Here is a 13,218-nt window from a genome sequence, read left to right on the forward strand (position 1 = left end):
ACATTGTAGATTGTCACTGAAGGCATCACAACTATGAATGAACACATGTGGAGTTTAGGGCTGCAACAACTAATCGATTAAATTCGATTATATAAATAGTTGGCGATTCATTTAGTCATCAATTCGTTGGATCTATGCTATGCGCATGCGCAGAGGCAATTTTTTTTATTTTTTTTATTTTTTCATTTATTTATTTTTATAAACCTTTATTTATAAACAGCAACATGTACAAACAGCTGAGAAACAATAATCTAAATAAGTATGGTGCCAGTATGCTGTTTTTTTTTCAGTAAAATACTGGAAAGGATAGAAATGTAGTTTGTCTCTTTTATCCGATTATTAATCGATCAATCGAAGTAATAATCAACAGATTAATCGATTATCAAATTAATCGTTAGTTGCAGCCCTAGTGGAGTTATAGACTTAACAAAAAAAGGTGAAATAACTGAAAACATTTTTATGTTCTAGTTTCTTCAAAATAGCCACCCTTTGCTCCGATTATTTTTTCGCACACGCTTGGCATTCTCTCCATGAACTTCAGGAGGTAGTCACCTGAAACGGTTTTCACTTCACAGGTGTGCTTGAAGCTCATCGAGAGAATGTGAATTAGTGAATTATATTTTATATAGCGCTTTTCTCTAGTGACTCAAAGCGCTTTACATAGTGAAACCCAATATCTAAGTTACATTTTCTTAAAGCAGTGTGGCTGGCACTGGGAGCAGGTGGGTAAAGTGTCTTGCCCAAGGACACAACGGCAGTGACAGGGATGGCAGAAGCGGGGATCGAACCTGGAACCCTCAAGTTGCTGGCACGGCCACTCTACCAACCGAGCTGTACCGCCCCAAGAGTGTGCAAAGCAGTAACCAGAGCAAAGGGTGGCTATTTTGAAGAGACTAAAATATAATAATAATAATTAAAGCTGCAAGCAGCGATGGACGGGACCGACTTTGAGGGCTCATAAAATCCAAACCGGAGCAGTAATTAAAACTCTTGCATCAACTTTTAATCAGAAGGGTTCAATCTCTCTCCTGTTTTTACTCCACTTTTGTTTTGAAGGGGGAATTGCAAACTTCCTGTTGATTTTTGCTGGGGGTTGTCAGTGTATGAAATCTAGGTCGAAGTGAAACCTACATAGAGGTTTTTGTTTCATGTCTCTACGACATTCCTACTGGGAGTTAGAGGCAGTTTTGTCTGTGTTTTCTTCCTAGGGGGCGCTAGAGCGCAATTTTGAGTTTTGGGGTTTGGTTTTTTTGATTAGATCGCAATTTTCGCCAGTCCTGATGTGTGTGTCCAATTTGGTGAGTTTTGAAGCATGTTAAAGGGGGTCAAATTACAGCTCAAAGAGGCGGCGGTATAATAATAAAACGTTAGAAATACAATAGGGTCCTCTGTCCCAAAGGGACATCGGTCCCTAATAATACTTTTTATTTGGTATAGCGCTTTTCAGAGTACTCAAAGACGCTTTACAGGATAAAGAGTTAAAATACGGAACAGTTCAAAGTAATAATATAAAATACAGGAAATATAAAAGCAGTACATAGTAAAATACACAATAATACTGGACATTTACAAGACACAGAACACTAATCACTGCGTAAAAGCAGATCTGAAGACATGTTTTTAGTTATTTCACCTTTTTTTGTGAAGTTCATGATGTGATGTGACAATCTACAACGTAAATAGTCATGCAAATAAAGAAAACGCATTGAATGAGGAGAAGGTGTGTCCAAACGTTTGGCCTGTACTGTAGTAAAGACAATTAAACAACTCTATTGCATCAAATTCCCCCCTGAACACGTTCTCAAAATACAGTGTATTACTTTTCATAAGAAATATAAATCCCCATGAGCGCGTGCAGGTTGTTCTGTGATATACAAATGTGTCGTTCTTCCCCTCGGTGCACAGTGCCAATTGAAATGGTGCAAAAAGAACTTCCAAGGTGTTTGAAATGGGGTTTAGTATTTGACAAACAAAACATAATGAGGCAGTTTCAATTAATGGCAAATGAAGCAGACAGAAGGTGTGAGTTGTGTTCTTTGGTATGGTCTTTCATTAGAAGGCTCCGGAGGCGTCCAAAGAGGAACACATGCGGGGAAGCTAATATATTTGGCCGGAAATACGACGACAAAGAACAGCAAATGTTCAGCCAAAAAGCGACTTGCTCTGACTAAAAGGGAATGTACTAACCCACTCAGGAAAGGCCCACATTCGGGATTACGAGGGACTGTGATGCTAATGTTGATAGAAAATAATCCACTGCCGCACCTTGAAACTGGTTTGGATTGAGTTGAGTTAAGTTGAGTTGAGTTGAGTTTGAGTTTATTTGGAACATCACAATTTCCAGTTTGTCTTTTCAACATGTTGGAAAAGGAGTAGGAAGAAGCAGAGCTTATTTAATCCTACCCCTTTTCTTGTACATAACAGTTGCTAAAACGTTTGTTCACTTCCTGTTCTCAATGTATTCACAATACACTCCAAAAGTAATCACAATAAAAAATAAATAAATAAATAATAATTGGTGAAGTAAGTCATATTTCATATGATGAGATATGTAAGATTATTTTGAGAGTGAAAGAATGGATTAATTAAATAAATGCAGAATGTTTATCATGGTTCTTCTTCTTTGTACTTTGTAAACACTTTAAGTGTGAAGAGTTTCTTGAGGTGGATCATATTAGTACATTGTTTATTAATCCATTCCATCATTGAATTCCACATACTGATATACTGAAGGTCTTAAGTGTTGTACGTGCGTACAAATGTTTCAAATTACATTTTTCTCTGAGATTATATTTCTCCTCTTTTTTTTGAGAAGAATTGTTGTACATTCTTGGCTAGCAGGTTATAGTTTGCTTTGTGCATCATTTTAGCTGTTTGCACATTCACTATGTGGTGGAATTTCAGTATTTTTGATTCAATAAATAAAGGATTTGTATGTTGTCTATATCCAACATGATGTATTATTATAACTGATCTTTTTGTAACACCGTTAATGAATGAAGTGTACTTTTGTACTTATTTCCCCATATGTAACTCAGATATGTAACACTAGTGAGCAGTAGAGAATATGAAGTGATTTTTGGTCTAGAACATGGGTCCGCATTGGGTTAAAACAATTTGGCCGGGGGCCGGGCTGTATATATACACTACCGTTCAAAAGTTTGGGGTCACCCAAACAATTTAGTGGAATAGCCTTCATTTCTAAGAACAAGAATAGACTGTCGAGTTTCAGGTGAAAGTTCTCTTTTTCTGGCCATTTTGAGCGTTTAATTGAGCCCACAAATGTGATGCTCCAGAAACTCAACAAGCTCAAAGAAAGGTCAGTTTTGTAGCTTCTGTAACGAGCTAAAGTGTTTTCAGATGTGTGAACATGATTGCACAAGGGTTTTCTAATCATCAATTAGCCTTCTGAGCCAATGAGCAAACACATTGTACCATTAGAACACTGGAGTGATAGTTGCTGGAAATGGGCCTCTATACACCTATGTAGATATTGCACCAAAAAGCAGACATTTGCAGCTAGAATAGTCATTTAGCACATTAGCAATGTATAGAGTGTATTTCTTTCAAGTTAAGACTAGTTTAAAGTTATCTTCATTGAAAAGTACCATGAACCATGGATTCGGACTTGGAGGTGCTGATTCTCATCCCAGTCGCTTCACACTCAGCTGCGAACCGATCCAGCGAGAGCTGAAGATCCTGGCCAGATGAAGTGTAAAATAAAAAATGTACTCACATTCACGTCTTGCCCGAGCCAACTTTCCGTTGCATTCTGGGAAAACAAATCCCAAGGACCAAGTCCTGACATTGTGTGTTCTCTCCTGAACAAAACACCGTTGTATCGTCCGCAAATAATACTAACTTTAAATATTTTGTAACTTTACAAATGTCATTTATATAGATATTGAATAATTTAGGTCCTAGTATTGATCGCTGTTAGGATTGAAAGTTAATAAAGGTTTTATGTGACCCTGGAACTATTTCCAATATTTTCAACGGTAAAATACAAACAAATCATGTTTAAAGGCCTACTGAAATGAAATGTTCTTATTTAAACGGGTATAGCAGATCCATTCTATGTGTCATACTTGATCATTTCGTGATATTGCCATATTTTTGCTGAAAGGATTTAGTAGAGAACATCGACGATAAAGTTCGCAACTTTTGGTCGCTGATAAAAAAAGCCTTGCCTGTAACGGAAGTAGCGTGACGTCACAGGTTGTGGAGCTCCTCACATCTGCACGTTGTTTACAATCATGGCCACCAGCGGCGAGAGCGATTCAGACTGAGAAAGCGACGATTACCCCATTAATTTGAGCGAGGATGAAAGATTCGTGGATGAGGAAAGTGAGAGTGAAGGATTAGAGGGCAATGGAGGCGATTCAGATAGGGAAGATGCTGTGAGAGGCGGGTGGGACCTGATATTCAGCTGGGAATGACTACAACAGTAAATAAACACAAGACATATATATACTCTATTAGCCACAACACAACCAGGCTTATATTTAATATGCCACAAATTAATCCCGCATAACAAACACCTCCCCCCTCCCGTCCATATAACCCACCAATACAACTCAAACACCCGCACAACACACTCAATCCCACAGCCCAAAGTACCGTTCACTTCCGCAAAGTTCATACAGCACATATATTTCCCCAAAGTTACGTACGTGACATGCACATAGCGGCACGCATGTACGGGCAAGCGATCAAATGTTTGAAAGCCAAAGCTGCGTACTCACGGTAGCGCGTATCCAACTCAAAGTCCTCCTGGTTGTGTTGCTGCAGCCGGCCGCTAATACACCGCTTCCCACCTACAGCTTTCTTCTTTGTTGTCTTCATTGTTCAGTAAACAAATTGCAAAAGATTCACCAACACAGATGTCCAGAATACTGTGGAATTTTGCGATGAAAACAAACGACTTAGTAGCTGGCCACAATGCTGTCCCAACATGTCCGCTACAATCCGTGACGTCACACGCAAACGTCATCATACCGAGACGTTTTCGGCAGAATATTTTGCGGGAAATTTAAAATGTCACTTTATAAGTTAACCCGGCCGTATTGGCATGTGTTGCAATGTTAAGATTTCATCATTGATATATAAACTATCAGACTGCGTGGTCGCTAGTAGTGGCTTTCAGTAGGCCTTTAATCGCGGACGTCAAACTGTGTTTTACCTGAAATGAGGTGAATTAAGTCTGTTTTGTTTTCTCAGATTGAGGTCCGGGACAGAAGAGAGCCGAGGTATGGAGTCCAACGCCTTCACTGAGGATCGCACTGGACATCTTCACCTCTCCCTCTCCTCCTTCTCTCTTTCTCTTCCTCTCTCCAATTGATCAGGATATCACCCACATGTCAATACAGAAGCCAAATGTACAGGATTCTGTGAAATAAACAAAGCAAACAACACTGGGATAAACTATATTTGGAGGGAGAGGCGGAGAAGAAAAACCTTGTACAGTGCATTTAAGACTTGACTTTCTCAACAAATACCTTTACGCCGTGGGGAGAAACAACATATTTGCATTCTTGGCTTTGCGCGGGGGAACTTGTTGGATTTTTGGGGTTTTTTTCACCATTTTTTAAATTTTTTTTATAAAGAAATCATTGAGAGTCCCTGTTGGGGTTAAAAGTGGCAATACGGCCGCCAGAGGATACAAAAAACAACAACAGTACCCCAGCATAGCAGCTTTACTAACATCTCTGGGAGATTCTCTACTGTACATAACCATGTAAATAACATTACCGCTGAGCGATATAGGGAGAAAATTACCAGAAAAAAAAAAAGGTCACTCTTTTGTGTTCACGTCACTCCTCGCAGTTGACTTAGGAAAACCAGAAAAACACGATCGATCTGGCTTTCATTGGTCAGGTGATTCTGCAGCCTGCGTTGTCATCGGGGAGGCGAAAAAAGTGCTGCAGATGTCATTTTGGACGCCTCATTGGACAAGCAACTGTGCCTGCAGGTATCATTAATTAACGCCCGGAAAGGAAAAACAAAGGAGTCGGCGTCAGCATACTGTACAAATAATGTACCTGCTGTAGGGAACTCTAAGAGCGATGCTGGATTTAATGTCGATAAAAAACACTCTTAAACCTATATTTCATACACTGGCAACCCCCAGCAAAAACCAACAGGAAGTTTGCAATTCCCCCTTCAAAACAAAAGTTGTGTAAAAACAGTCACCTTTTTTCAAACATTATCTCCTCTGAGCGCGTTTGTTGTGTCGGCTTCAAATTAGCACTGGAGAGAGATTGAACCCTTCTGATTAAATGTCGATGAAAGAGTTTTAATTACTGCTCCGGTTTGGATTTTATGAGCCCTAAAATTCGGTCCCGTCCATCGCTGCTTGCAGCTTTAATATTATTTTATTTTTCCATATTTACTGTACTAAACTAAATGGTAAGAACAGTGAAAGGGATATTGCCAAATCAGTGCATTTCACAATACACTTATAATTAGGGGTGTAACGGTACGTGTGTTTCAGGGGTGTCCAAACTTTTTCCACTGAGGACCGCATTCTGAAAAATCAAAGCAAACGGGGGCCATTTTGATATTTTTTATTTTAAAAACCAATACAATATATGTATAAAAAATATACATTAAGGCCTCCACTCAGGCTTGATCCCGGGGACCCCAAAGGGTTTTGGTCAAAAAAATATTAAAAATGCGACATTATTCAGTATTATTATTTGTATTATTATTCAAGTTTTAAATCTCCAGATCAACATTAGGTCTATCTGTCAATATAACGGCTTTAAAGATTTAAGTTGTATGCTCTTGTTGTCAAAGAAAACCCTGTTTTTTTATGGAAAAAATACAAAAATATGCAATATTTTCACACAATAAAATTTTCGAGTGGAATATTTGAGATTATATAATAATTGGAGCCTTAAAAAGGTCAATAACTCATAACAACATTGATTTTAATTCATTATTATTTTTTGAGCAATGACACTTGAAAACAAATCACACTAAATCACACAAATAATTATAGTGTTAAAAAATCAATTGTATTATTTTTTTTTTACTGTTTACTTTTAACACAATAATCTCGAGATCAACTTCAGATCCATCCGTCAATTATACGTTTTATTGTTGTTTATGTTTGTCGTTTGTTCATTTTAGGCCCTTCTTTATAAAAAAACAGCTCAGTTTTTTATATGGCAAACACAAAATATGCAACATTTTCCCCCCAAAATACCTCAAATGTGACGTAATTGGAGCCTTGAATAGGTCAATAATTCATAATGACATTGAAGAAAGAAACAGCCTGCATGGCAGCTTTGTGTTATTACTTATCATGTTTTTAATTGTTTTCAATCGTATTTTTAAAATGTGCCGTGGGGCCGTTAAAAAATGACCTGCGGGCCACAAATGGCCCCCGGGCCGCACTTTGGACACCCCTGGTGTATTTGTATTGAACCGTGTCGGTACGGGGGTTCCGGTTCGGTTCGGAGGTGTACCGAACGAGTTTCCACACGGACATATGAAGTAGCGTAACGCATGTTGTGTAAACAATGCACACCGAGGCACAACACACGGCATGCTAGCAGCTAACGGGCTAGGATAGACTGACCATACGTCCTCTTTTCACCGGACATGTCCACTTTTGTGGAGCTGGCGAAAATTGCGATCTAGCGCCCCCTTGGAAGAAAACACAGACAAAACTGCCTGTAACTCCCAGTAGGAATGTCGTAGAGACATGAAACAAAAACCTCTATGTAGGTCTCACTTAGACCTATATTTCATACACTGACAACCCCCAGCAAAAATCAACAGGAAGTTTGCAATTCCCCCTTCAAAACAAAAGTTGTGTAAAAACAGTCACCTTTTTTCAAACATTATCTCCTCTGAGCGCGTTTGTCGTGTCGGCTTCAAACTAGCACAGGAGAGGGATTGAACCCTTCTGATTAAAAGTTGATGAAAGAGTTTTAATTAGTGCTCCGGTTTGGATTTTATGAGCCCTCAAAGTCGGTCCCGTCCATCGCTGCTTGCAGCTTTCATTTTCTTTCAAACTGTCATTGCTCAAAACATAATATTGAATCAAAATCAATGTTATTATGAATTATTGACCTATCCAGGGTTTCGATTACTTCACATGAAATATTCCACTAAGAAAAATATTTTTGGTAAATAAAAAAATAACCGAAAAATTGATATTTTGTTGTTTTCTTACTGTACCGAAAATGAACCGAACCATGACCTTTAAACAGAGGTACGTACCGAACCGACATTTTTGTGCACCGTTACACCCCTACTTATAATACATTTGTCTTGCTAGCAATATGGGTTATAGCTATTTAAAAAGCAGCAGCGCTTTGCCAAAAAGTGAGTCGACAATTACGGTTGAAAGCAGTTCTAAGTAATGTTCGATTTTCAAAATGCATTAATTAATCTATTTTTTTTTTTAAACCTTGTTAAAGATGCACAAACTGTAAAGATTAATTTTGGCAACCAGAAAAGGCCAATTAGGATCAGGAGTAAGAAATGCCTAAGAATCATTTTAACAGGTTAATAATGACGATGTAACCCTTTATATAAAAAAAAAGTAACTAATTTGTAATCCGGGAAACTAGTGATGGGTGAATGACGCCTCAGTGAGTGTATGGCACACTCACTAGCTCTATGGACACTGCACTAATACTGTTAGCGTTTCATAATGGTCACCCGCCATGCGCTGGTATTTAAAAAAAGTCACTGCAAATCAAATTAATTGTTAGAAAATACAATTTGAGTGACAGAGTGTCACTCCTTGTGTTTCATAAGGCACAGACGCTTCAGTATCGTTCCACCCATTCACTACTAGTAAATACAGTGGTACCTCTTACGCTTATGACTTTTTTGGTATACAAACTGTCTCCCAAAACGCTTTACAAACCCCGTTTCCATATGAGTTGGGAAATGGTGTTAGATGTAAATATAAATAGAATACAATGATTTGCAAATCCTTTTCAAGCCATATTCAGTTGAATATGCTACAAAGACAACATATTTCATGTTCAAACTCATAAACTTTATTTTTTTTTGTGCAAATAATAATTAACTTAGAATTTCATGGCTGCAACACGTGACAAAGTAGTTGGGAAAGGGCATGTTCACCACTGTGTTACATGGCCTCTCCTTTTAACAACACTCAGTAAAGTTTTGGGAAGTGAGGAGACACATTTTTGAAGTGGAATTCTTTCCCATTCTTGCTTGATGTACAGCTTAAGTTGTTCAACAGTCCGGGGGTCTCCCTTCTCATATTTTAGCTGCCACACATTTTCAATGTCTGGACTACAGGCAGGCCAGTCTAGTACCCGCACTTTTTTACTATGAAGCCACGTTGATGTAACACGTGGCTTGGCATTGTCTTGCTGAAATAAGCAGGGGCGTCCATGGTAACGTTGCTTGGATGGCAACATATGTTGCTCCAAAAGCTGTATGTACCTTTCAGCATTAATGGTGCCTTCACAGATGTGTAAGTTACCCATGTCTTGGCCACTAATACACCCCCATACCATCACACATGCTGCCTTTTACACTTTGCGCCTAGAACAATCCGGATGGTTCTTTTCCTCTTTGGTCCGGAGGACACGACGTCCACAGTTTAGAAAAACAATTTGAAATGTGGACTCGTCAGACCACAGAACACTTTTCCACTTTGTATCAGTCCATCTTAGATGAGCTCAGGCCCAGCGAAGCCGACGGCGTTTCTGGGTGTTGTTGATAAACGGTTTTCGCCTTGCATAGGAGAGTTTTAACTTGCACTTACAGATGTAGCGACCAACTGTAGTTACTGACAGTGGGTTTCTGAAGTGTTCCATGTGGTGATATCCTTTACACACTGATGTGGCTTGTTGATGCAGTACAGCCTGAGGGATGGAAGGTCACGGGCTTAGCTGCTTACGTGCAGTGATTTCTCCAGATCCTCTGAACCCTTTGATGATATTACGGAGCGTAGATGGTGAAATCCCTAAATTCCTTGCAATAGCTGCTTGAGAAAGGTTGTTCTTAAACTGTTCAACAATTTGCTCAGGCATTTGTTGACAAAGTGGTGACCCTCGCCCCATCCTTGTTTGTGAATGACTGAGCATTTCATGGAATCTACTTTTATACCCAATCATGGCACCCACATGTTCCCAATTAGTCTGCACACCTGTGGGATGTTCCAAATAAGTGTTTGATGAGCATTCCTCAACTTTATCAGTATTTATTGCCACCTTTCCCAACTTCTTTGTCACGTGTTGCTGCCATCAAATTATAAAGTTAAAAAATGTTTATGAGTTTGAACATGAAATATGTTGTCTTTGTAGCATATTCAACTGAATATGGCTTGAAAAGGATTTGCAAATCATTGTATTCCGTTTATATTTACATCTAACACCATTTCCCAACTCATATGGAAACAGGGTTTGTAAATGCTAAATAGACTGCTGGTATTGCACTTTTGTACCTTCTAGGTACTCAAAGCGCTCTACCTACTGATGACGCAGCATCAGGAGCAGCTGAGGGGTTGGGTACCTGGCTCAAGGACACTTCAACATGGTAACATGGCGACTGAGGATCGAACCCGCAACCACCTCTCTCACCTGAGCCAAGGTGCCGTAGGCTACAAGCAAGAACTCGGGCTACAACTCTGCTCGCTAGCATTGGCTCCCAGCTAGAGATCGACATAACTTTGTTTTCCAAGCATGGGAAAGAAGAAAGTGAGTGAGAAGAAGTGAATGATGTTGTTTGAGTTGAAGAAGCACCGATTAAATTGATTGAAATGATGTCAATGCGGGCGCTGTTTCGCAATTCGGACTTTCCCAGGTACGAGCTGCTTTACAGGACAAATTAAAGTCATATTCAGAGGCACCACTGCAAATATTAAAAGGTATGCGACAAAGAGTTACATCATTAGTGATCAATAACGCCTTTATAATGGTATCTCTACTGTATTGTAAAATGCTTCATTCAGGCTACATACAAAAGGAGCATACAACATCATTCATAGCCCATATAAATGATCAAATATATTCATGTGTGGATAAACAGCATTGCTAAATGTTTACAAATGTATTTCCAAGCCTTTATGAACTGTACTAATATTGTAAAAGGGTTCATTTACACAATATTTAACCCTGATTTTGGCCTTGTGTACAAAAAGTAAAGCATAGATACAAGTAGGTAACTTCACGGACAATTATAGACTCTTAATCTACACCTGCAGGCACTTGTTTACATTCAAATACCAATGCTACAATGTTGTACTGTCAACCAGATTAGGAAAAGTTCAGATATCGGACTGGTTTGGTACAGTAACTAGAACAGTGGTTCTTAACCTGGGTTCGATCGAACCCTACAGGGGTCAAAACACACCCGACTCATCGTGTAAATACAAACTTCTCCCTATTGGCGTATTACGGATACGGCAACAGCTGACTGATTTGCAGGTGTGTAGTTTGTTGTGAGTTTATGCACTGTGTTGCTTTTGTTCTTTGAACAAGGTGATGTTCATGCACGCTTCATTTTGTACACCTTTAAAAAAAACATGGTAACACTTTAGTATGGGGAACATATTCACCATTAATTAGTTGCTGATTAACATGTAAATTAGTAACATATTGGCTCTTAACTACTCATTATTAAGTACTTATTAATGCCTTATTCGGCATGGCCTTATTATAACCCTAACCCTCTAACCCTAACCCTAACCCAGGCCTGGGCAATTATTTGACTCGGGGGGCCAGATTTAGATTTAAAAAAGTGTGTCTGGTGGCCGGTATATCTATTTTTAGGAACACCAATACAAAACCTCACAATAATGATCGAAAGCTAAAAACGTTATGACAGACCGCCTTAAAAAAACGGAATGGAATTTGAACATTTTTTTACTGAATGAGACACCCAGAATGTACATGAAAATAAAGAATGTGGGATTTACAATATTAACTATGAAGGATAAAACACTGAAAATTGACAACATATTTTATAATCAACCGAAACACAACCAAAATGCAACAAAGAGAAATATGAATGCGAAGGGTAAAAAAAACCCACCTACAATCTGAGATATCTCATAGTGACCAAAGTAACTAATTAGATCAGTGGTCCCCAACCTTTTTGTAGCTGCGGACCGGTCAATGCTTAAAAATGTGTCCCACGGACCGGTGGGGGGTGGGAAGGGGTGTATTTAAAAAAAAAAACGTTTTTTTTTTTTTTTTTTTTTTTTTTTTTTACATAAATAAATACAATCATGTGTGCTTACAGACTGTATCCCTGCAGGCTGCATTGATCTATATTGATATAGAATGTATATATTGTGTTTTTTATGGTGATTTCATAAAAAAAAAAATATATATATATATATATATATATATATTTTTTTTTTAATTCTTGTGCGGCCCGGTACCAATCGGTACGGGCCGCGGCCCGGTGGTTGGGGACCACTGAATTAGATGACCATAATAACTACTATATCATGCAGATTACAAGCATTGAAAGACTTGGTATAGTTGAAGACTTCCGGTCATTAGAAAACATGAGTGCACACCATAATGGCAGCTACACTCTCCATCTTAAACATCTAAAACAATTATTTGGGAATGTCCGGCGGGCCAGATTGAAAAGCTCAACGGACCACATGTGTCCCCCGGGCCTTAATTTGCCCAGGTCTGCTCTAACCCATACTTGCCAACCTTCCCGATTTTTCCGGGGGACTCCCGAATTTCAGTGCCCCTCTCATAAATCTCCCGGGGCAACCATTCTCCCGATTTCCACCCGGGACAACAATATTGGGGGCGTGCCTTAAAGGCACTGTCTTTAGCGTCCTCTACAACCTGTCTTCACGTCCGCTGTTCCTCCGAACAGTCACACAATATTTGCGGCTTTTACACACACTTGAGTGAATGCAAGGCGTGCTTGATCAACAGCCATACGGGTCACACTGAGTGTGACCGTATAAACAACTTGAACGCTGTTACAAACTGTGAACCCACACCAAACAAGAATGACAAACACGTTTCGGGAGAACATCCGCGCAACATAAACACAACAGAACAAATACCCAGAACCCCTTGCAGCACTAACTCTTCCGGGACGCTACAATATACACTACCGTTCAAAAGCTTGGGGTCACCCAAACAATTTTGTGGAATAGCTTTCATTTCTAAGAACAAGAATAGACTGTCGAGTTTCAGACAAAAGTTCTCTTTTTCTGGCCATTTTGAGCGTTTAATTGACCCC

The 13,218-nt window shown here is 39.1% G+C and overlaps 1 protein-coding gene and 1 long non-coding RNA gene across 2 annotated transcripts in view; one reads left to right on the forward strand and one right to left on the reverse strand.

Moving 5' to 3' along the window:
* LOC133654329 (LHFPL tetraspan subfamily member 4 protein-like) overlaps positions 1-8,890 on the forward strand; it is an 82,718-nt gene extending 73,828 nt beyond the window's left edge. The window contains exon 4 of the mRNA XM_062054641.1: positions 5,221-8,890. Coding sequence (XP_061910625.1) covers positions 5,221-5,274 — 54 coding nt within the window. The 3' untranslated portion in view covers positions 5,275-8,890. The remainder of the gene's footprint in view (positions 1-5,220) is intronic.
* LOC133654331 (uncharacterized) overlaps positions 1-13,218 on the reverse strand; it is a 35,478-nt gene that overhangs the window by 5,508 nt on the left and 16,752 nt on the right. The window contains exon 3 of the long non-coding RNA XR_009826876.1: positions 5,183-5,388. This is a non-coding gene — a long non-coding RNA (uncharacterized LOC133654331). The remainder of the gene's footprint in view (positions 1-5,182; positions 5,389-13,218) is intronic.

Source organism: Entelurus aequoreus, linkage group LG07 (genome assembly GCF_033978785.1).
Source record: "Entelurus aequoreus isolate RoL-2023_Sb linkage group LG07, RoL_Eaeq_v1.1, whole genome shotgun sequence".
NCBI lineage: Eukaryota > Metazoa > Chordata > Actinopteri > Syngnathiformes > Syngnathidae > Entelurus > Entelurus aequoreus.